The 21,635-nt window shown below is 45.5% G+C and overlaps 1 protein-coding gene across 5 annotated transcripts in view; it reads right to left on the bottom strand.

Annotated features, from left to right (window-relative positions):
• ASAP1 (ArfGAP with SH3 domain, ankyrin repeat and PH domain 1) overlaps positions 1–21,635 on the bottom strand; it is a 353,145-nt gene that overhangs the window by 52,671 nt on the left and 278,839 nt on the right. For all 5 annotated transcript variants that reach the window (XM_082601310.1, XM_082601307.1, XM_082601309.1 and 2 more), the window contains 3 exons: positions 21,295–21,395; positions 18,363–18,432; positions 1,855–1,942 (listed from right to left, as the gene is read on the bottom strand). In XM_082601310.1, the coding sequence (XP_082457436.1) occupies positions 1,855–1,942; positions 18,363–18,432; positions 21,295–21,395 (259 nt within the window). The remainder of the gene's footprint in view (positions 1–1,854; positions 1,943–18,362; positions 18,433–21,294; positions 21,396–21,635) is intronic.

Below are 21,635 nucleotides of genomic sequence, written 5' to 3'. Positions count from 1 at the left end.
TGCGAACACCACGTGAATGCCCAGCACTTCTTTTGAAAAACAAGTGGGGAGGGGGACGGGTCCCTACCTGGTCAGGTGGATCTCGGTGACAAATCGGAGTGCTACCTGCGAACTCAGTATTCTACTTTTCCTTTTCAGTTTGCCTTTCACTGGCTTTCCTTTTTTAAAAATTCCTTTCCAGAAACGATAAGTGACTCACAGGGCAGCCCTGACAAGCAGGCACATCCTGCCCCAGGCCCCTCTCTGGTTGAATCAGGCTTCAGGGAGGAAGGGCTCAAGCCCTGCTGGAGGATCATCCTCAAGCTGCGACTCAGGTAAGGAGAGGGCAGTGCAACTTGGGTAGTTTGGGCAGGTGGATATGAGGGAAGCTCTTCCTTAAAATGTGGGATCTGCTAGAATGTTTCTACATACTGCAGTCAAACTACCACTGACTTACCGCCTTTACTTACCAGCCAGTCACTCACTACGTGACTGCTCCAAGGTAGGCCCCCCTCCCCATATCTCCCTGAGAGAGAGGAACACGCCACAGGTACCAGAGCCCAGGCGCCTCGGCTGAATCCCTGCTTCACCACTGTGAGACCTTGTGTAAGTTGCTGAACTTCTCTGAGTCTCAGGTTTTTCTTCTGTGAAACAGGAAACTGACAGGGCTTTTGAGAGGTTTGCCCATGTTTATAAAGCACCTGGCACATATTAGACATTCAATAATTATTATTAATAACCTATGGCTTCTCAAATCGAGGGGTTCTTAACTTCTGAAGTCATAGTATAATTCCAACGTTTCGTATTTCTTTCTCATCAGTAACCCAAGAAATCTCACAGTCATAAAAATCATGGGGAATCTGAACTTCAGTAGGTGCTGCAGAATCCAGCTTAGACTCTACCCAGAGTCTCACAACTGAGTCCATCCTTTGGGCCGGGACTGTTTTTTCCATTCTCAGGACTACATCAGAAGGATTTCAAGGGACGGGAAAGTATTTCTGTGCTCTACACATATCATAGGCTGTTGGTTGGCCTGTCCTGTGGGGCTCTGTAGAGAAGGATGAAGGTCAGTGCTGGAGGATTTCAGAGTATTTGTGAGTCACTTCATCGGCACTGCCATCCTCTTCCTTTACAAAGAGATGTCCCCTCAGCTACCGTGAACACCCATGGGACCAGTGAAAGCACAGGGAGCCAGACTGGAGGAAAACAATCTCCCCTCACTGTGAAGACTGTGAGAATACAGGCCATCAGCTGGGGGGTGGGTGGGTCACTGTGCAGCCTCATCACAAGAGAAAAACACACTCTGACCCGTGGAATAAGACAGTGACAGAGCACAGTGTCACTGATTCATGAAGTCAGAAGGCGGTTCTGCTTGGAAGCAAGGAAATGGTTTTTCCTTTCAGGGCTTGATTCTGCAGCTGGGCAAATCAGCTGGACAGACACAGTGGCACACCTGTGTTGTCAAGGCTATGTCTGCGCATCTCAACCACAGGTACACATTAGAATCACCCAGGGACTTCTTAAAAAACACCTATGTCTGGGCCTCACACCAAAGACTGATTCAGCCGATGTAGGAGAGAAATGGGAGCGTGCTTACAAAAATCCTTCCAGGGGGATAAAGCTGTGTACTTGTGGCCAAGAACTGGTCTGGTTTACGGCACAAATCTAGATTCTACTCCACTGCAGTCAGATCTGACACGGTTATGCCTTCCCACCTGCAGGTGGGCTCCGTGCTGAGAGGCCCAGGGCTCTTCTCAGAGCTGCGTGCGCAGTGCAGCAAGAAACCCTGCTTGGGAAAGCTGCGGTTTCCAACCCAGAGAACGGAAATAGGCTGGTGGCAGAATGCACAACTGACTTGGGAGAAAACGGACTCACGTGATATCAGGTCAAAAGACTTCTTGTCCTCGGCATTCGGTTTCACCTGACAGGTGAGAAGGTTCAACTTGGCGGGTTGCCTGTTAGACTGGACACAAGACGAAAGGGAGAAGTTACGGGCAGCGCTAGCTGTTCCCCACAGGCCCAGTGCCCCGTGGGGCAGGTGTGCAGGGTCATGATAAATGTGATACGGTCTAACTCACCCCACTGGAATTCTGAATCTCATTAAAGAAGGAAAAAAAAATGTTAGGTGGCCTGCTGAATGTCTTTTAACTGTGTATAAACATCCTGGTGACTAATCAGAATGGAACCGAGATAACCCATCTCACTTTCAGTGAAGAGTGGGTATGACCCATGGAAATGTGCCTTTCTGGAACCTACACATATACAAGCTCGAAGAGTTGGCACTTTTCACTACTGCATCTTCCTGTGAAATGTAGCTGAGTGTACTTCCTTCATTCACTCAAAATGACCCCAGTAACCAATCACCCCAAAGCCGGTGTCTCAGGCATCCACAAATTTTGGTTACAACACGAAATTTACATTACCTCTCCCGAAAGTACAAGGACAACTACTACCGATGAGACATTGCTTAACGAGCCCCAAAATCTGGAGAGAGGGAAAGATGATGAGGACTTCCCATCATTTTCCAGCAAATCTCGTGGTCACGCATATAATTCATACAGAGCCTGCAGTATCTAAATAGTCACGCTAATGTAGGCTTTACTTAAAAGGAGTCTCGCCGCATAATCATTCTGGTCAAAACTCTTTCTTGCCCTCCTGCCCATATGTGTCCAAGATCACAGGCTGGCCAATGGTGAATCCCAGCTTCCGGAAGGAGCTGACCAAGGAGTGAAGTGCCTGAGTGCCTGGGCTGGGCTTTGCTTGAACAGAAGTCTGCAGAAATAAGCAATGAACTCTTTAGTCAGGCTTGCATGCCTACCCCAGCTGACAGTCATGGTTCTGAAAATCTCCATGCCAGGAACACTTCCACCCATCCAACTTAAGTCTTTAGGGAAAGCAGAGAGGGAGAGGGTAGAGATAGGTCCCATCTGTGGCTTACGATCAAGAATATTTCAACGACACGTGCTGAGCCTCTCACTCTCAATAATGGGCACCAGACACTTCATTTCCGTTTACCTTCCTGTGCTTCCTGGACAACTTCTGAGATCCTCCCCTGTGGTTTCAAGGAGATTAGACACAGAAAGCAACACATTTTGTCCTGAGTCTATCTGTTCCAAAGCAAGCTCTCTGGGGGGAGGGGGAGAGGAAGTGAGAGACCCCCAGGGATTTCATATTCTTTGCATGTACATGTGACTTAGACATGGAAACCAGAAGTAAAGTCCTGTACAGGACGGTTTTGCCTAAGAGAAACCAGGGCTCGGGAAAGGATTCCTGTACTACAGACTGATTGCCAAACCCAGGATCGGGAGGCAGAAGGTTGTGGGCCCGAAACGTTTTCTTAGAACAGACCTGGCGTAGGGTTGCCAAAGGCCCCCGTCTCCAAAACCAGCAGCTGCAACCACAAGCCTTGGCTGGGCCCATTGTAAAATGAACTGTTTAGTCCCCATCTTTTTGGGTGTTGATAAAATCACTGGATGTCCCATATGATCGACAAAGACATCTGACAGGCTGGAAAGGTAGCGAGCCTGGTTAATGGTGAGACTTTGTAGAATACCACGCTCCAATTTGGCATCCACATTTAAAGGAGGATGCAGAAAAGCTTAGGGAAGATCAACAGATGATTAAAGGAGTGGAAAACGGGAACTTTGAAGATGGTTTAAAGGCATTATTTAGTCAGAGCAAAGAGGGTGAGGAGTGACTTAATCATGGTCTGCAAGGACGTGAAGGGCTGTTATCGGGGAAAGTCTGCAGCTGTTTTCCATTTGCACAGAACTCAAACTGTTGAAGATTTGAGCCAGACATGAGGAAGGACTTCCCAAGTTTAAGTTGATTATGCATAATAAGAGGTTTCAAGCTTCTTAACCTAAGTAGAGAAATCTCTTTGAAAACCTTAAGAATTTTTGAGACACCATTCACAGGTGAATGTGACAGAGGGTTAACCAGATGATTTCTTTTTTCTTCCCGAATGTTTGTGACTCCACTGCTTCTGAACAACCAACATATACAACCAAGTAACAGAGACAAAATTTTAAAAAAAGGAAAAAATATTCAGTTAAGTATCAACCGATCCTGGAAAATGAAATAGCACCATTCACCTCTCATTTCAAAGCATGGGCTACTTCCAAGTACATGACCAGAAGGCTTCTGATGACAAGGGTTTTGTACAGTTTAAGTCACTGCATGATCGACCCACAATTTCAGTGACAATGACATGTGACACTTATTCCCTTGGAAGCTTGTCAAGTCTGCTGGACTGACATCTGCCACATCAACATGAACTTCACTTGACACGGACATGTCTTGCCTGTACATAGTATTCTCCCCCCAGATGCCAGTGAGACAAAGGACCTATCACCCCAAATGTCAATCTGAAGAGCAGAGAACACAATTTTCGACAGGTGGAGCAGCCGATGTGGCCAGTACCAAGCCCAGGAACACCAGGAAGTGGAGCAGGATGCTGAACCAGAGTGCATGGACCAAGGGACCAGAAGGCTCGGAATCACTAGTCATCACTGAAACTCCAGGTCTGTATAACTTGCCAAAATTATACATGTCAAAGTCCTTTCTCGACATTTAGTACTAATGTACAGGTATACCGATTAAAGAAGATATAATCTCTCCCGGCAGTGCAGCAGACTAAAATCATAGTGAGACTAAATGACTTGCCCTGGGCTACAACACAGTGGAACAGTTCAGGAACTGCTTTCATACTGTTTAAGTACAAGAAAGGATAAAAAGGAAAGGAAACATGTACTTGTTGAGTCCTCACTGTTGGTGATCCCTGCCACACTCTGAATGAAAACCCCAGGCTGTGCCAGGACCTCCAAGGACCACCTCCAGGCTCCTTCTGCCTTCGGCCTCTGCCGCGTGGACTGCTGCTCTCCCTGCCAGCGGTGAGGGGCACTGGCCTCCCAGGGACACCTCCTGCTCGTGCCCTCCAGGCCTCTCCCAGTCGGCCCCTCCCCAGAGGAGGGGTTCCGGGCCTGACCACCCTCCCTAGACCTCCTACCCCTCCGCACCCTGCTGTGTTTACTTCCTGGGTCTTCTCACTCCTATTTACTTCTTATCTTTCTTCCCACTAAGAGCACACATTTTTCTGCAGCAGGCACTCAAATATTTATCAAATGAATGAATGCATCCCAGGGGCCTTACATATACTATCTCATGTATGACCTGTGAGGGAACTATGTTTAGTTTCTTTTACTAAGATGCAGAAGCAGAGACGCAGAGAGGTTAACCAACTTTCCTAAAACCTCCTAGTAAGGAAGCAGCAGAGCCTGGAGCTGAGTCCAGGGTTGAGTGGACCAAAGGCCCACTCCTCCCTCCTTTCTGCTTCCATGGGAAAGACAGCCACACAAAATCGCCCAGGAGCAGCCTGAAGCCCCAGCCCACAAGAACACCTCCTTCTGAGAAAAAGGGTTAGAAACAGAGCAAAGGTTCCAAAGATTAGCTTCTATTTTAATATCTTCTCAGGTCATCTGACTTTCAAAATTGATTCAAAGAGAAATTTTAGGAGCCTATTTGAAACACCTATTCACTTACTCATTGGACGAGATACTGCTGAAGCCTCTACCACATCTAAGCACATATGAAGAACAGGTGGTCTGTGCCACCCAGCAGCTACGGGAAACAGACACGACCACGGGCCTAGGACGTGCCTGGTGCCCGGCGGGGCCCAGAGCCTGAGCTGGATTTCCATAAGGCTCCAGAGGCAGCCTCATCCCTGAGTGAGGGCTGAGAGGAGGAGGGGCAGGTGCAGGCACCTGGGGGAATGCAAGGGACAAGGCAGTAGGTGATGCGGAAGGAGAAGCAGGGAGGGCAGTGCACGTGGTGCTAAGGACTCTTGTCCCAGCCCAGGAGATCTGCAGTCCACTTGCATCCAGGGGGACAGCTGGTGGAGGAGGCCGAGAGCGTAAGACAGATGAGCAATGATGGGGGGCCTGAATTAAAGCCAGGGTCACTGTACTGGGGGCCAGGGACTCAAGATACGGCAAGAAAGAGACTTTCAATAAATTATTCCCAAAGTAACCTCTACCTGGTACGTGGCTCTCCCAGGCTCCGCGTGTGAACGATGAGTGAAGGGGCCCGTGGCCCCCGCAGGCTCCGCTGAGCAGCATCTTTCAAAAGCTACCAGCGCTCTACCCAAAATACAATTACGATACCTTTCAAACATGAAGACTGTTTTGGCTCTGTTCCCTGAAACTCTGAGGCTTGTCCTTTTACAGGTTTTACTTTTCATTAAAAGAATGCATATTCACTGAGGAAACACTCGGAGCTGGACACAGTGCAAAGAAGAAACTGAACGTTACTTGTTAATCCCACTTTCACACCCAGAGACAGTCATTGTTAATACCGGATTTTAACAAGATATGTGTGTGTGTGTGAAATGTCTGTTCTTAGAAAAAAATGGGTTGGTTCAATTGGTATATACTGTTTTGCAAATTGCTTTTTCCAGTTAACATTATACGGAGAAGAGTTCATTTTTACACAAGCATGTGGCAAAGCCATTTGCAGGTTTTTGAACATGTTTCCACTAGGGAAGCTCTGGACACGTTCCCTGCACAGAAGTGATGAAGATATTAGCCCTGTGACATAATGCTCTGCAACCCAAACTAGAAGATGCCGTTCAGCTAGGAAAGTCACCAGAAATGTGTGCACAAACAGAATGAGTCGATTCTGATGAATGTTTCTGCGTCTCCTGAAAGAAAAAAAAACACCACATATTTCTCCTTAGACAGCTCGGCATGCACTGCGGTGAAGTGATTTTGCTGGAAGCGTGAAGTCGTCAGCGCAGGCATATTTCTGTGAGCAGAAAACAGCTGCTACTGGAATTAGTATCCAGAAATGAAGTTCTTTCTCCCCGTCATCCTGCTGAATTGCTCTGCTTTACAAACAAGAAGTGAACGTCATTAATTACTTGGGAAATAAGCCTGACCCAGCCAGGCTGAGCCTGCTGCGTAGACAGAGGTGAAAATAAAATAATAAAGCTCTCTGCACTTCCTAGGCTAATGCTGGCTAACACTGCTGTTCAGATTCTTACAGGCGTTTCAATTTTTTGTTCCATAAATATTTATTTGGACACCTACCATGCCCTAGAGGGACACATACGTTTGGCACACAACCAACAACCACAATAACCCCCTGACAAGAAGGTAGGTACACAGCGAACACTTAGCACTGCAGAAAGAGCTTATCTCCAAGATTTTAGTACATTAGAACTTTCGGCTTCTGGAAAGCATTTTGGTTTCTTTGGGGCAAGATAGACGTTTTTGTTTATTGAGCAACTAAACTACTCGATACTGTATATACATTTTATTATTTCACTCTTGCAATACCCCTATGGGCTAGGTACAGTGACTTACCCATTTTACACATGAGAAAACCAAGGGTCAGGAAGGCGAAAATAAACTGACCAATGTTTTACACATAGTAAAAAGCAAAGCTGCGATTCGAACAAATTTCTTCCCAGAGCTCTCCGCATTTATCACGCTGTTCCCCTGTCCAGACAGACTCTCGGGACATTTTCAGAGTCAGTGAAAACATCTTCTTTTCCCCTTTCTGGTTCTTCCTACCCTGGAATGGCCAGTTCCCTCCTTTCCCTTCCAGATCACTTAATACGCCTGCTGAGAAGTCTCACTTATTCTCCACCTGTTCCACATTCCAAAATTACTATCTTGTGCCCACAATGAAAGCTCCCCCATCCGTTTAGTGAGCCTTCAGACAGCTCAGGGGAGAAGGAACTGATCACCCAACTGAAACAATTCATCCTAGAGTATGATGACTAGGAATTCTCTTAAACCTCCCAACCATTTAAACCACAGGACCGATTTCTAGTTGGCAGAACGTGTGTGCATGTGCAAGAAAGATCAATTTGCAAGTGGAGATTTTCTTGAAAATTTCTTATTGCAGTAATGAACTTGTCATGACTTCTAAGAGTACGTTCCATTCTAGAATCAACATTAAACAATGCTGTAGTGTAAACAGGAAAAAAAAAAAGAGGTTATTGGGGCTCCTGATTAAGAAGTGGGACTGATGTTACCTCATCCGACCAATGTGCTAGATATTCATCATGTAGTCATTTCCACAAACATTTACTGAGTGCCTACTATTTGCCAGTATATAACGTTTGGGCCAGTATAGAACTTCTTGTTTTTGTTTTTTTGTGTTTTTTTTTTGCGGTATGCGGGCCTCTCACTGTTGTGGCCTCTCCTGTTGTGGAGCACAGGCTCTGGATGCGCAGGCTCAGCGGCCAGGGCTCACGGGCCCAGCCGCTCCGTGTCATGTGGGATCCTCCCGGACTGGGACACGAACCCATGTCCCCTGCATCGGCAGGCGGACTGTCAACCACTGCGCCACCAGGGAAGCCCCAGTATAGAACTTTTAAACTCCCATTTCCTATTTAACTGTAGTAACCACTTTAATCCTTCAATTTCACCCTCCCTTCTTCATCTAAGAATCAAGTCCAGAGTTTCCGACAATCTCTGCTCAACATGAAAGCAGGAGAGATTTATTTGGCAGTTCCTCAAACCCCAGGCAGCATCAGCACCCTTGTGACACCCTTGTGATTCTGGAGTATTAGCCAAAAGGGGATGGAGGGTGCAATTCTTGGTCTTTAAAGCCAGAACAAGACACTGTCATAAATACCAGGCTTTCATGGAGCCACACGGAGGCTCCTGCTTGTTTGTCTGGAGCGATACAATATTCTGTTAATTTACAAAAGCAATTTACTACTTATACTCTAAGGTACACAGTAGGATGAAGAGAAAAACATAATTCTGGAGGCAATCAGAGCCGGGTCTGAGTCTAGGCCCTGTTGTCCATCCTGCAGCCATGAGCTCTCCTGGGTCCCAATTCTTCTTGTCTTAGAGAAGGGAGACAACGCCTTCTCTGCTGTGATAATGAACCCAGGCAACGTCTGAACAAGTGCTGGTGCTCCCCCTTCAAGTGGGAGGTGGCACGGGCTCTAGAATTCAACTTCTTTGGTTCAAATCTAGCGCAAGCACCTGCTGGTTGTGTGCCTTTGACGTTTTCTCCTTAAAATGGAGGTAACGGCAACTACCTGTGAGGCTGCTATGAAACTTCAGTGGGAAAACATGAAACTAGCACGGGGTGTGTGCTGAATGCATGGTAGTTACTATTTTTACAGCTATTATTTCCCACATATCTCCTCTAATGGCGTCCACATAGCTGACACCTAAGATTCTGCACTGTCATCAACACCCCTCTAGATTAAGGCAGTATTCCTTGTTAACAATGCAACCACCTCTGGGAGAGTTACCCATTAAAGTCACCCGGGTTCAAAGAGAACACCAGATCCTGTCTGACAGGAGGGTTACAGAGGGTGAACTGAGGCTGCGTGCCATGGGCAGGGTGGGGGAAGGGGAAACAGAGTGCCCTGGCTTCTGTATGAAGACAAAGAGCACGCAAACGAAGTGAGGGGACTCCAGACAGACAGAGGGGAACTGGAAGAGGGGGTTAAAGGGACCAGAAATGCTGGGGACTCAGGAAATAGGGAGAAGCTTAGAGAGGAGCTTAGACCTGCCCACTGCCCTGATTTTACTGCTTCATCTACTAAAAGGACCCTCAATTCGAATAAAAAGGGAGGTAGGGAGACTCAGACTTCAAACTGGCCAAGTTCTGAATGAGGTCCACGCCAGTTCACAAACCTTAGAGAGGTCCTTGAAATTGGCTGCAGGTTTCCACCTTACTACCCCGCCTCCCGTCTGTTTGTCCTTTTAAATTACACCACTGGCAAACAACGGGGGAGGGGCTCAGTGATTCCCCATCTGGCTGGGCATCAGAATTACCTGGGAAACAATCCTTGGGCTTCAGCACCAGACCAACTAAATCAGAACCTTTGGGAGTGAAGCCAGATGATTCTAATGTACAGTCAGGACTGCAAATCACTGAATTCATTTAGCCAATTGCAGCCTCTCCCAATCACTTGTAATGATTCACTCAGATGGAAGTGATGAGGGTTTGTATCAGGAATACACTCTGTATCGATGCTGCTAATATATAATCTTGGGATTCAAGCGGTGAAAAGGAGAAGCTCCTTCTCCAGGATTCAAATCGAGTAAAAATCGCTGTTGAATATATTGTTTAGAAGAATAAACAACCTGTAAAACATAACCAGTTAGATTTCTAAACTTATATTTTATGGAACTTGAGTTTGGGAAGCCCTCTAATAAACGTCAGTGTCTTCAGGTCTGTTATTTGCAAGATGGCAGACGCCTACCAAGATATTCCACAGGGACCCCCTGAGTTTTGGAACTAGTGCTGCTTATTTGTATGTCCAAAGAACATCATCTGCGTGGAACAACTCTGTTTCTTTTGCTGGTCACTGTGACTATTTAGAAGATTCAACACCAGTGCCTTAGGACCTGAGGCTGCATTTTGAGCTTGATTTATGAACATCAACTCTGATCTTCTGTTTAAAAAAAAAAGTGGGGGAGGAGAGGGAGCTCCATGTCACCAGGGCAGTGGGGTGAGGGGCTGACTGATGAGGTGAAGGAAAATGGCACCACCTGAAGCCGATGGAAGGGACATAAAATAGAGAATTATTATTCCAATGGAGGAGGGAGAAATTCAAATAGGAATTAAAAACACTGGTTCAGGATGCTCTACAGAAATTTTTTACGGTTCTTGCTTAATTAGAGTTTTTGTTATACCAACTATAAAGTATTTTTTAAGTTCATCCTTGAATTCTCTCCCCCCCCCCTTTTTTTGCATCTAGATAGCAATAGCTTTTTTTTTTTTTTTTTTTTTTTGTGGTACGTGGGCCTCTCACTGTTGTGGTCTCTCCCGTTGCGGAGCACAGGCTCCGGACGCGCAGGCTCAGCGGCCATGGCTCACGGGCCCAGCCGCTCCGTGGCATGTGGGATCTTTCCGGACCGGGGCACGAACCCGTGTCCCCTGCATCGGTAGGCGGACTCTCAACCACTGCACCACCGGGGAAGCCCAGATAGCAATACCTTTTAAAGAGTGTTTAATTAAACCTCCAAATGACTCTTGAAAGACAGTAAGGAAAGTGATACCATTCTACCCATATTGCCTTCTCTTGGGTTCCCCGAACATGCTTTCTGCCCTCAGGACTTTGGACTGTCCCCTTTGCTCTGCTGGGACTGCTCCTCAGCAGGATCACTGCCATCTGCAGAGACGCCTTCCCTGCCCACACCAGTGGGGCTGCCCCTCTTATTTCCTATGCCAGCACCTGCTCACTTCTTTTACAGCACTTAGCCTTTGTTTACCCCAGGCTCCAAGAGCCCAGGGGCCACTAATTCACCACTGCTTCCGTAGTACCTGGCCTTGTGCCTGCTTAGAAAGGAATAAGACATCTTAATGAGCAAATTATACTCATTTTACATTGGAGAAAACTGAGGCTCCAAAGGCTTAAGTAACTTACCCAAGGTCCTACAGCTTGTTCAGGAGTTTAAGCCCAGGTCTAATTAGCTCCAAAGTTTGTTCTTTTACAATTCACGGTGCTGCTGCTAATCAACTGGGGGTAAGGAAAGTAGTCTCTTCTTGTAGTGACAATGGGACTAAAGACGTGCAGTTGGGCAGAGTCCAGAATAGCCTCAGAAAGCAACAGAGGCCAATCACAGAAATCAGGTTATTCAACAGCCTTCGAGGCAGGGAGCAGCCCATTGTGAATGGGCTTTCAGCGCATCTGCTGAAGCCCTGGCAGCTGAATGTTACCTTCAGGGCTCTGGATAGCACAGAGAACAGCCCTTGGAAAATGTCCGTGGGTCTAAAGAGCCCAAGGACAGGGAGAGAGACATCAGATGCTTGCTTAAGTGCAGTGCCCTGGAGATGTCAGGAGTGCTGTTCGCCTCTAACAGGAAGAAATGAAATTCCTCTGAGAGGACAGGTGCCTAAACTGGCTTCATTAAGTACCTCGAGGGGTAAGGAAACAGCAATACAAAGGAATTCCAATAAATTAAAATTGAGATGTTAACATACTAGGGAAGAAGATAATAGTAATAGCAATAATAATAGCTGACAATTATTTAGTGCTACCTCTGGCCCACACTGTGTTCTAAGTCCTTATAATCAATGAACTCATTTAGTCTTTACACACACCTATGAGTCCGGCAGTACTGTGACGGGCTCGGTGTCACCTGGACTCCAGTCACAGCAGTCTGGCCCCACGGTGCTGGTTCCGTCACCTCACCTCAGCTCACCCACATGATGAGACGAATTATTAAGTTTCCCAGACACTTAGGCGGGTCCAGGCTCTACAAAGCTTTAAATGTATCATCTCATTTAATTCTCACAACACTGAAAGACAGGTACTGTTATTATCCTATTTAACAAATGAGGAGTAAAACTAAGTAGCTTAAAAGCCACACACAATAAGTAGCTGAAGAGGCATTTAATTCCAGGTTGACTCAGAGGGCTATGCTCTTAATCTCATCCTTCTAAGACGTCCAGCCCACCAAGAATCACCTAAAGAGGCTCCACCTGGTCCGGTTCCGTTGGCTTCTCAAACTTTTAGAGTAAAAATCAAACCTTAGTGGACTTCTGTGTGATATTGAAAGCATTTTTAGTGTCGAGAAACGAGTGGCTATGAATTTAATGATTGTTACAGTGTTGATCATAAAAGCATCTGCAGGCATTTAAAGAATGTATGACTTTAAAAAATCAGTCTTCAGGGGCTTCCCTAGTGGCGCAGTGGTTGGGAGTCCGCCTGCCGATGCAGGGGGTGCGGGTTCGTGCCCCGGTCCGGGAGGATCCTGCGTGCCGCAGAGCGGCTGGGCCTGTGAGCCATGGCTGCTGGGCCTGCGCGTCCGGGGCCTGTGCTCCGCGGCGGGAGGGGCCACGGTGGTGAGAGGCCCGCGTACCGCAAAAAAAAAAAAAAAAAAAAAAAAAATCCGTCTTCAGATTAAAGATAAGTTCACGGACCCCCTGTAATATCTTCATGACCCCGACTCCTCTCCTCTCCGCTCCTGGAAACCCTTAGAGCTGTCTTTACCCTGAGACCCTAGGATTGACTGAACAACAAGGTAAGGAGTTTCATTCCAAAGAACTATTCTTCACAGACCTTTCAAAGACCTCACAACAAGCTGGCATCGGAGGAAAGGCCTATCACGTAGTAGAAAGAGAACTGGCTTTGGGGTTTGAAAACTGGTTCAGCTATTTACAGACTATGTGACCCTGGGCATGGGATTTAATCTCTCTGAGCCTTACTTTCTTCATCTACGAAATGCAACTTCATTCAAAAAGTATTCGCTGAGCACTAACTACACGTCAGGCAGTGTGTTAGTCACTGGGAACTCAAAGGTGAGTAAGACATAATTTCCACCTCCTAAGACCTTCCAGACTAGTGAAAAATGAAGACCGTGAGCCACCCCTGCAGGTGAAGGCACGAGACTGAGTGCAGGGCACGCTCTAAATGCTCAATAAATGGCAGTCATCTTTCTTTTGCCAACCCATATTTGAACCGGATGTGACACTGGGGTTAATAAATTCAGGAAGGGTTTTTGAGAAGCAAAGCTTCTTATACTCTTGAAATTAATTTTTCAGGATTATTATAATAAAGTAATATTTCACCTATAATTCATATACTTTCTTTGAATTTGTTTTATTATATACTATAATGCTTATAGTAAAAAAAGTACAAGCAAATAATACAAGGGTACATAAATTTATTTGTAATAGTTTAGTGGTTTGATATAAACACTTTTATCCTTAAGCTTTGAGGTGGACTAAAATGTTTGCCATAGATTTGTTAGAATTAGCATTTTGAAATGAACGCATCATATGCTGCGCTGAGCAGATACTAGATACTATCAATATTATTGTTACAGCAGATTCAGAGATTCTCACTGAATTTGATTCCCAAAGTGCTGGATTACTTTAAACAGTAAATTAAAAAAAAAATTATGTCTTTGAACAGGTACATGAAGCAATGAATTTGCAGATGAAATCTTCTAGGGATGGGAGCAAATCTTGCAGGTGTACACAAAGTGGATTTCTTCCTAGAACAGTAAGTTGGGGAGATGAACGGCCCCTGGAGCAGGTCTCGCATATGTGGTTAAGCCAACAGACCGCAGGCCATTAATCTAAATGCATACCCGACCCTTTCCTGGTCAACCTGACAAGAACAACCTGCAAAAGTGACTGGGGCCCTTCAAGAAGGAGGAATTCCCCTGTGTTAAGGGGTCCCAAACAAAGGCCCTATATTTTCTGACAAAAAAGTTCGTTTATCCACTTTTCCAATGATCACTGAATTCCATATGCTTTCCCAGAAAAGTGCTGGCCTTGACTTTCAACCTGATTCTAAGTGATCAGTGGTGTTTGCAAAGCCTGGAAAAGCCAGCGAAAGCTGGCTACAGAGATCTTTCTGTGGGAGCAGGTTATGTGATTACAAAGTGATATAACTAGAAGCAAAAAAGTGTGGCCTAAAGCCAATGAAAAGTGGGGAACAGGTTAACACAGACCGGTGGGAGGCAGTCAGAAATTAGGTGGAGAATCCCATCTTCCTCTGGGCTGCTCCGGGGGCAGGAGAGGTAGACCCACAATTTCCAACGTTTATAGCAGGAGAGGCTAACTAACTGTCAGTAGGTTTCAGTACCACCAGCAATATCTGAGGAGGTCACACTAATAGCAACAACCGCAAGGAACTGTGGCCCCCCCACAGCATGGTATCTCATTTAATCCTTACTAGCCCCTTTAGGAGTTAAGTATTTTTGTCAAGGTCACACGGTCAATGGCGAAGCTGGGATTCAGACTCAAATCTGACAGATGCCACAGTCCATTCTCTTAGCCACTAAACAATGCTGCTGATGTGATGTCTGCTGCTGATTAGAGCCTTAAGGAAGCATAGAAACAGCTGACTTGGCCACAATGACGTGTTTGGCAGGAAAGAAAAAGGAAGGGTGGAAGAGAACGTATGTTTTTATTTTCAGCATACCACCCAAGGCCATGCCAACTACACGTGAGCAGTGCCGCTGACTCACTGGATCATCTTTGTGATCTCCCACAGCAGGTTCTTAAGAGAAGCAAATCGATGGAATAGGATAAGGCCATTCCATAACTTGTCAGAATGCTTCCTGAGGACTGTCGTAGCCAGACGAATCCAAGGCAAGAAGAACGTGAAGACAGGGCACACACAGCAAATTTTTAACTAAAAGCTCTGGATCCACATAAAGTCAAATGGTTGGAAATGTTCGTTTAGTACATTTAACCTGAAGAATACTTCCCAGGAGTGGAGAAGTCCTAACATTTCCTCTGGGGCCTTTCTGGTTTTTATGTCTGCTCACGCACAAGATTTAGACCCAACTCAGGGTCACACTGCTTACACCTAACTCAGCTAATAAGATCAGACACTATCAGACATGAGTTGGGCTCAGGAAAGTGACTTGAAGGCCAGGCACAATCACATTCAGGCAACTGAGGACCACATGTTCCATCTATACCTTACAGCGCAGCAGCTGAAATGTCTCTTGGGACTCCAGTGACTTGAAGAACACTGTTCTGACTGCTGCAGGCCTAAGACCACCCTGGATGCCTTTGGGACTCGCCCTGAGGTAGGTCCACCTTGCAGTTGCCCAAGAGTATAGGATACCTGACCCAAGACAGGCCACACTGAGGTTCTGATCACAAAACTGCAGGGCTGCCTGTACTGTACTGTCCTTATGATAAATGAATCTCCGCTCAGGGGTCACGTCCTGTTTCGGGCCATCAGAGAATCCCAGCTGGCTCATACAGGCACATGCCTCTCGCAAACACTGACTCTTAGGCACCCCCGGTTCAGGGACCTGGGACCCCACGCTGGGGAGGAACTGGGGTTGCAGGTGAGGGAGAGTTGACGTCCGGGTGTGTGGAGTCCCAGCCTGCACCAGATTCCCAGCTGCGCCATTTGTTAGCTGGGTAACCTTGGGAGGTGAACTCCTCTGAGCCCCAGCTCCCTCATCTGTAAGATGGAGATAACAACCTCACCTCTAACTCAGGGTTGTTGAGGATTAAATGTCAGCATGCATTAATCAAGGTGCTGGTGGATGCCTGGCACGTGGGAAGCATTCCAAAAACATTAGCCACCAGGATGGTAATGATGATGAGATGGGGTGACAACAGAGCTTTTGAAAAGTCAAAGTTAGATGGTGGGAATCTGCACCGTCACACAGGGCTACAATGGAGACGGTTTCATCATCTATGGAAGAGGACTAACAGAAGCTAATGATAATGTAAGACGGGCTGTGGTAATGTGCTCAGAGCAAGGAGTGCCCAGCCCAGGGGGTACACTCAGGAAGTGGTATCTATTCCCTTAAGTGGTTCTCATCTTGGATCATGTGGTCAGAAACCTTTATGACACAGTGATCAGAAACCTTTATGACACAGCCCCACAAGTATTTTAATCACCAAAATAATGAGTAGGGTCAGTCCCTCCTTAGCCAACAAACCATTAAGCCCTCACAGAGGCTTTAAGAGTGAAATCCTAGCATTTGCCAGTTGTGGGACTTGGGCAAGATACTTAAACCCTCTTAATAACAGATTTACCTGGTAGCGTGTGGCAACAATGACATACGGTAATCTGTATAAAGCATTTTCTATAACTGGGCTCATGGTAAGTACTTACTTAATATCAACTAATGTTATTACTGTCAGAAGTTCTTCATAGGACTTGTTTCCTGAGGTTAACTGTGTATGGAATTAAACACGAGCAGGTCAAAGTTTTCTCATTTTCCACTTGTGTATCTTTGATGCCTAGTCCAGCACGTGGCAGAGTGGAAGCTTGTTAAAACATTGCTGAATAAATGACTAACTGTTAGACAGCCTCAGTGATAATTACTGACTGATCTAAGTCTGCCAGCAGGATTTCTGGTATCAGATGGGTGGCTTGTCCCAACTGGCATGATAGTTAAAAAATCTCAGCTGGGCTGTCTGAGGGAAGCTGAAGACCTCTGAGGAATCAGCCCAAGGTTTCTGCAGGAGGCAAAGGACAGAGATGACATAACTGCTCAAGTTGCATAAAGGCCAATAATTTTTAAGATGCATGTATAGCCAACTACCTGGAAGGGTTTGGCCACAGGTGTGTACCGACCACATTCTGGGTCAAGGTCTGTTATGGAGCTGAAGGGAGACGAACAGGACCTGATTAAGTGCCCTGGGGAGATTGCAGCCTGGAAGGGCGTAAGGCCCAATGCTAGACAGACCCAAGCCTGAGTTTCCAACTCTGCCAGTTACCAGCCAAGTCATGGTGCTTCTTTGTGCCTTATTTTCTTCAGCTGTGAAATGAAGATTATAATACCACGTGGGCTGTGGGGAGGACTAAATGAAATAAACTTTATGAAGTATCTGGCACGAGGAAGTGCTTAATAAGTGGCACTTCCTTTCCTCCTCCACAGAGGTAAATCTAAACCAGTGTAATACATGCTCATCCCTTGTTTCTACTATCCTGCTAGCGGTGAACTGCTTACAGAACTGAAGAGTATCACTCGGCACGGGATACTGAACTCTAACTACAAGGCTCTCCAAGCTGGGATCACTGGGTTAAACCGCAGGCACCTCTGTCAAGACTCTTGCTACACTTTGCTGTTTCCATTCCTACTTGTCACGTCTTCCATGATAATCTTTGCATCTTAAATTTAAAAAGTTTATTTTGCTATTTTTAGAAGGGCAAAATAGTAATTCCTTGTTGTACTGTGCATGTCTTTGACTACCACCAAGACTGAACCTTTTTGACAAGTATAGGGATTTTGTCGATACTGGAACTTTTAGTTGGAAATGGGTGATACGAAGCATAAAAGTAAAAATTCTGACAGACTGTAAGTATAACTACATAATACATAGGTATAAAACAATCTGAAGGGAAACAGAATGTAAATGTTAGTAACTTGGCTTTATTATTTTCCACTTTCTATTAGATTGCCTTTATTCCTAAAATAAGGGGAGTCATAATTGAGGCAATTTTAGTATTCCACTGTTTTAATCCTTTAGCATATTGAGGGACTTTTTGAGTAACTTAAATAAATAGTAACAATAAAAAAAAAGATTGAACAGTGTAACACGTATTGTTTCATTCTCTACGTTACTTTTTCATGTATAGAACACAACACCCTCTGCCATCTTTATAATTCAGAAAACTTTAGGTTTTTCAGAACCACCAGTAATACTTCCCCAAAGATGAGATTATAAAGTAAAAGACCACCTGATTCAGTTTGAGGGCGCAGAAGACAGAAAGTTCTGGCGGAGCAAGAGATGAAGCAGGAAGAAAGGACCCATTTCTTTTGTCAAGGAACATCCTAACCCCCTGACCTAATCCATCCATTAAAGGCACCCGGGGAAATTTTCACGGCTGGTTACAGCACGTGTTTGCTTTCCAGTGCACGTGGCCAGAAGGCATCACAGACACAGCTTGGTAAATTACCAGACACACTTACTGTGGCGTGGGAGATGGTCAGGATCCCGTTCTTGACGGAGCACTTCCTCCTCTGCCACACTTTCCGGATCCTAAGGAGGGAGCCAAACACAAGCTGATACGGTACCTTGTTCACGTAACTATCATAACACAGTTATGATGCATAACAGTCTTTACCAAAAAATCCCAACCCCAAACCCAAAACCACACACACCAGAAAATTCTGGTTGCCTTTTATTATCCCAGGTGGAGGGTAATTCAGACTAGTAGGCATGCACAAGGATGCTCTTTATAGCACCGTTTTTGATAGTGAAAATGGGAAACAACAGAAACAATAGAAATCTAATAGGAGGAATGAATAAATGATTCCAGTTACATTCATACTACAGAGTATTATTATGTAGGAGCTTAAAAGAAGAAAACAACTACATATGTGCAGACCTACATAAACAGATTTCTAAAGCACACTCTTGATTGAAAAAGCAAACTGCTTTAAGGTAGTTCTGGTATCATCTAATCATGTTAAAATTTCAGGCCTATAAAACAGCACTAAGTTTTCTACAGGCATATAGGTATATGTATAAACATATTTCCTTCGTTATCACCTGTCTCCCCGTTGAGAATGTAAGCTCTGTAACGATAAGGACTTTCAATGTTATAGTTTCAATGTTACAGTCCCAGTGTCTACAACAGTGCATGGCATGTAGGACTCCCAGAAGTATCTGTTGAATGCATGGGAAGAATGATGAGCAAACCTGACAGTGATCCCAGAAACGTGAAGGAGAAATAGTTGCAATTTTAACATACAAATTAAAACAAAATGAAAATCTACATGTCTTAGATAAAGCCAAGGAGGCACACATCCACAAACAATCAGAAAACAAGAAACTTTCTTTTAAAGGATGATAATTAGTAAAGCAAATAATCAAGTTTCTACTTACTGTGAAACAGAATCATTTGTTCAAGCAACAGAAAGAGGGCAAGTGTGGAAGGACCAGGGGAGAAAATGGCACAAATGAGGCTGGAGAGAGAGGTGGGGAATGGCTTTGGGAACAGCCCAACGTGCTGTGTGGAGATGAACCGGAGAAGGGACGAGTGAGTGACGGAGAGACCCGTTAGGAGGCCACCAAAATAGTCCAGGAGAGGTGATGGTGCTCATCTGAGCGCAGGGCCGCAGAGGCGGCAAGTCATGTATAACGTCTCGTTATTGGGGTGGCCAAAAGGTTCGTTCGGTTTTTCCCATATGATGGTTCTAGTAGCGTAAGACGGCTCTAGTAGCACTTAGTTGTCTTTAACTTCATTGGAAACAATTTTGTTAGACTGCATGGGACAGCTGTCATATCAGCATGCATTAAAAAAAGACTTATCAAAATTGGTGAATTTTTGCGTAGCCATTTTAATATTGAAGGTGGAATAAACAAAGCAACATTTTCAGCATATTATGCTTTATTATTTCAAGAAAGGTAAAAATGCAACTGAAACGCAAAAAAAAAGATTTGTGCAGTGTATGGAGAAGGTGCTGTGACTGATCGAACCCGTCAAAAGTGGTTTGCGAAGTTTCATGCTGCAGATTTCTCGCTGGACGATGCTCCACTGCCGGGTAGACCAGTTGAAGTTGATAGCGATCAAATTGAGACATTAATTGAGAACAATCAACATTATACCACACGGGAGATAGCTACATACTCAAAATATCCGTATCAAGCCTTGAAATTCATTTGCACCAGCCTGGTTATGTGAATCACTTTGATGCTTGGGGTTCCACATAAGATAAGTGAAAAAAACCTTCTTAACCGTATTTCTACATGTGATTCTCTACTTAAATGTCAGGAAAACATTCCGCTTTTAAAATAAATTGTGATGGACAATGAAAAGTGGATACTGTACAATCGTGTGGAATGGAAGCAATCATGGGGCAAGCGAAATGAACTGCCAACAACCACACCAAAGGCCAGTCTTCATCCAAAGAAGGTGATGTTGTGTATATGGTGGGATTGGAAGGGAGTCCTCTATTATGAGCTTCTTCTGGAAAACCAAACGATTAATTCCAACAACTACTGTTCCCAACCAGACCGACTGGAAACAGCACTTGATGAAAAGCGTCTGGAATTAGTTAACAGAAAACGCATAACCTTCCATCAGGATAACGCAAGACCGCATGTTTCTTTGATGACCAGGCAAAAACTGTTACAGCTTGGCTGGGAAGTTCTGATTCATCCTCTGTATTCACCAGACATTGCACCTTCAGATTTCAATTTATTTAGGTCTTTACAAAATTCTCTTAATGGAAAAAACTTCAATCCCTGGAAGACTGTAAAAGGCATCTGGAACAGCTCTTTGCTCAAAAAGATACAAAGTTTTGGGAAGATGGGGTTATAAAGTTGCCTGAAAAATGGCAGAAGGTAGTGGAACAAAAGGGTGAATACGTTGTTTAATAAAGTTCTTGGTGAAAATGAAAAATGTGTCTTTTATTTTCACTTACAAACCAAAGGCACTATTTGGCCCACCCAATAGAAACGGAGGAGCTTGTCGTCAGCCTGGCTGTGATGCTAGAGGAAAGAGCGGAGTCCAGGTTGACTCTCAAGGTTGGGGTCTGCGTGGCCAGGGGGGGCATCTGGCAGAGAAAACCACAGTGGAAACACCAGAGAGGTGGGCGAGCATGCAGTCAGCGAGCTGTGTGCTCAAGTTCGACTCAGTGCCTGCCTTCCTCAAACTGCATGTCCCAAGTCGCAGGTGCCATTTAGGGACCGCAGAACAATTACTGCTGCTTCTGAAGGCAGCAGGTTAAATCTCAGACTTACTGAGGAAAGCAGCGTGCTAAAGGTCTGAAGCTGGTGCACTGGAAACCTTGTAAGTACGTTTCCCTATCTGAGAGGCTGGGACAGGTTCCTAGGTTACTAACACCCGTAAGTACGCTAAGCGCACGCAGGACCCCAGGCTGGCCGTACACGTACCCATCGCTTTTCTTCAGTAGGTACCCCTTCTTCTCACTGCCGTACTCCTTGTTGCCCTGGAGCTGGTGCATGCTGTATCCTCCCTGCCGGCTCTGGGAATCCTAGAGAGGAGAAACCACAGATTAGACAAATGCCGGAGACAGTTCTCAAATCCTTGACTCTATTCTGCCATGGAACCTTTGCCTGTTGGTCCGGAGCTCAGAGAACTGTGAACTTCTGAGAGCTGTCGGGTCCTTGTCCTTATTCTAGAGGCGGAAACTGGGCAGGTAAGCGACCGCCAGAGTCACAAGCAGGTTCGAGGGAGAGCTGAGGCCTGGGGTAGAGATCTCCTATGTCTAGTT

This window comes from Mesoplodon mirus (genome assembly GCF_964341445.2).
Source record: "Mesoplodon mirus genome assembly, chromosome: 16".
In the NCBI taxonomy this organism is placed as follows: Eukaryota; Metazoa; Chordata; class Mammalia; order Artiodactyla; family Ziphiidae; genus Mesoplodon; species Mesoplodon mirus.
Note: the sequence above shows the minus strand (reverse complement) of the source record. Positions and strands in the feature narration are given on the sequence as shown.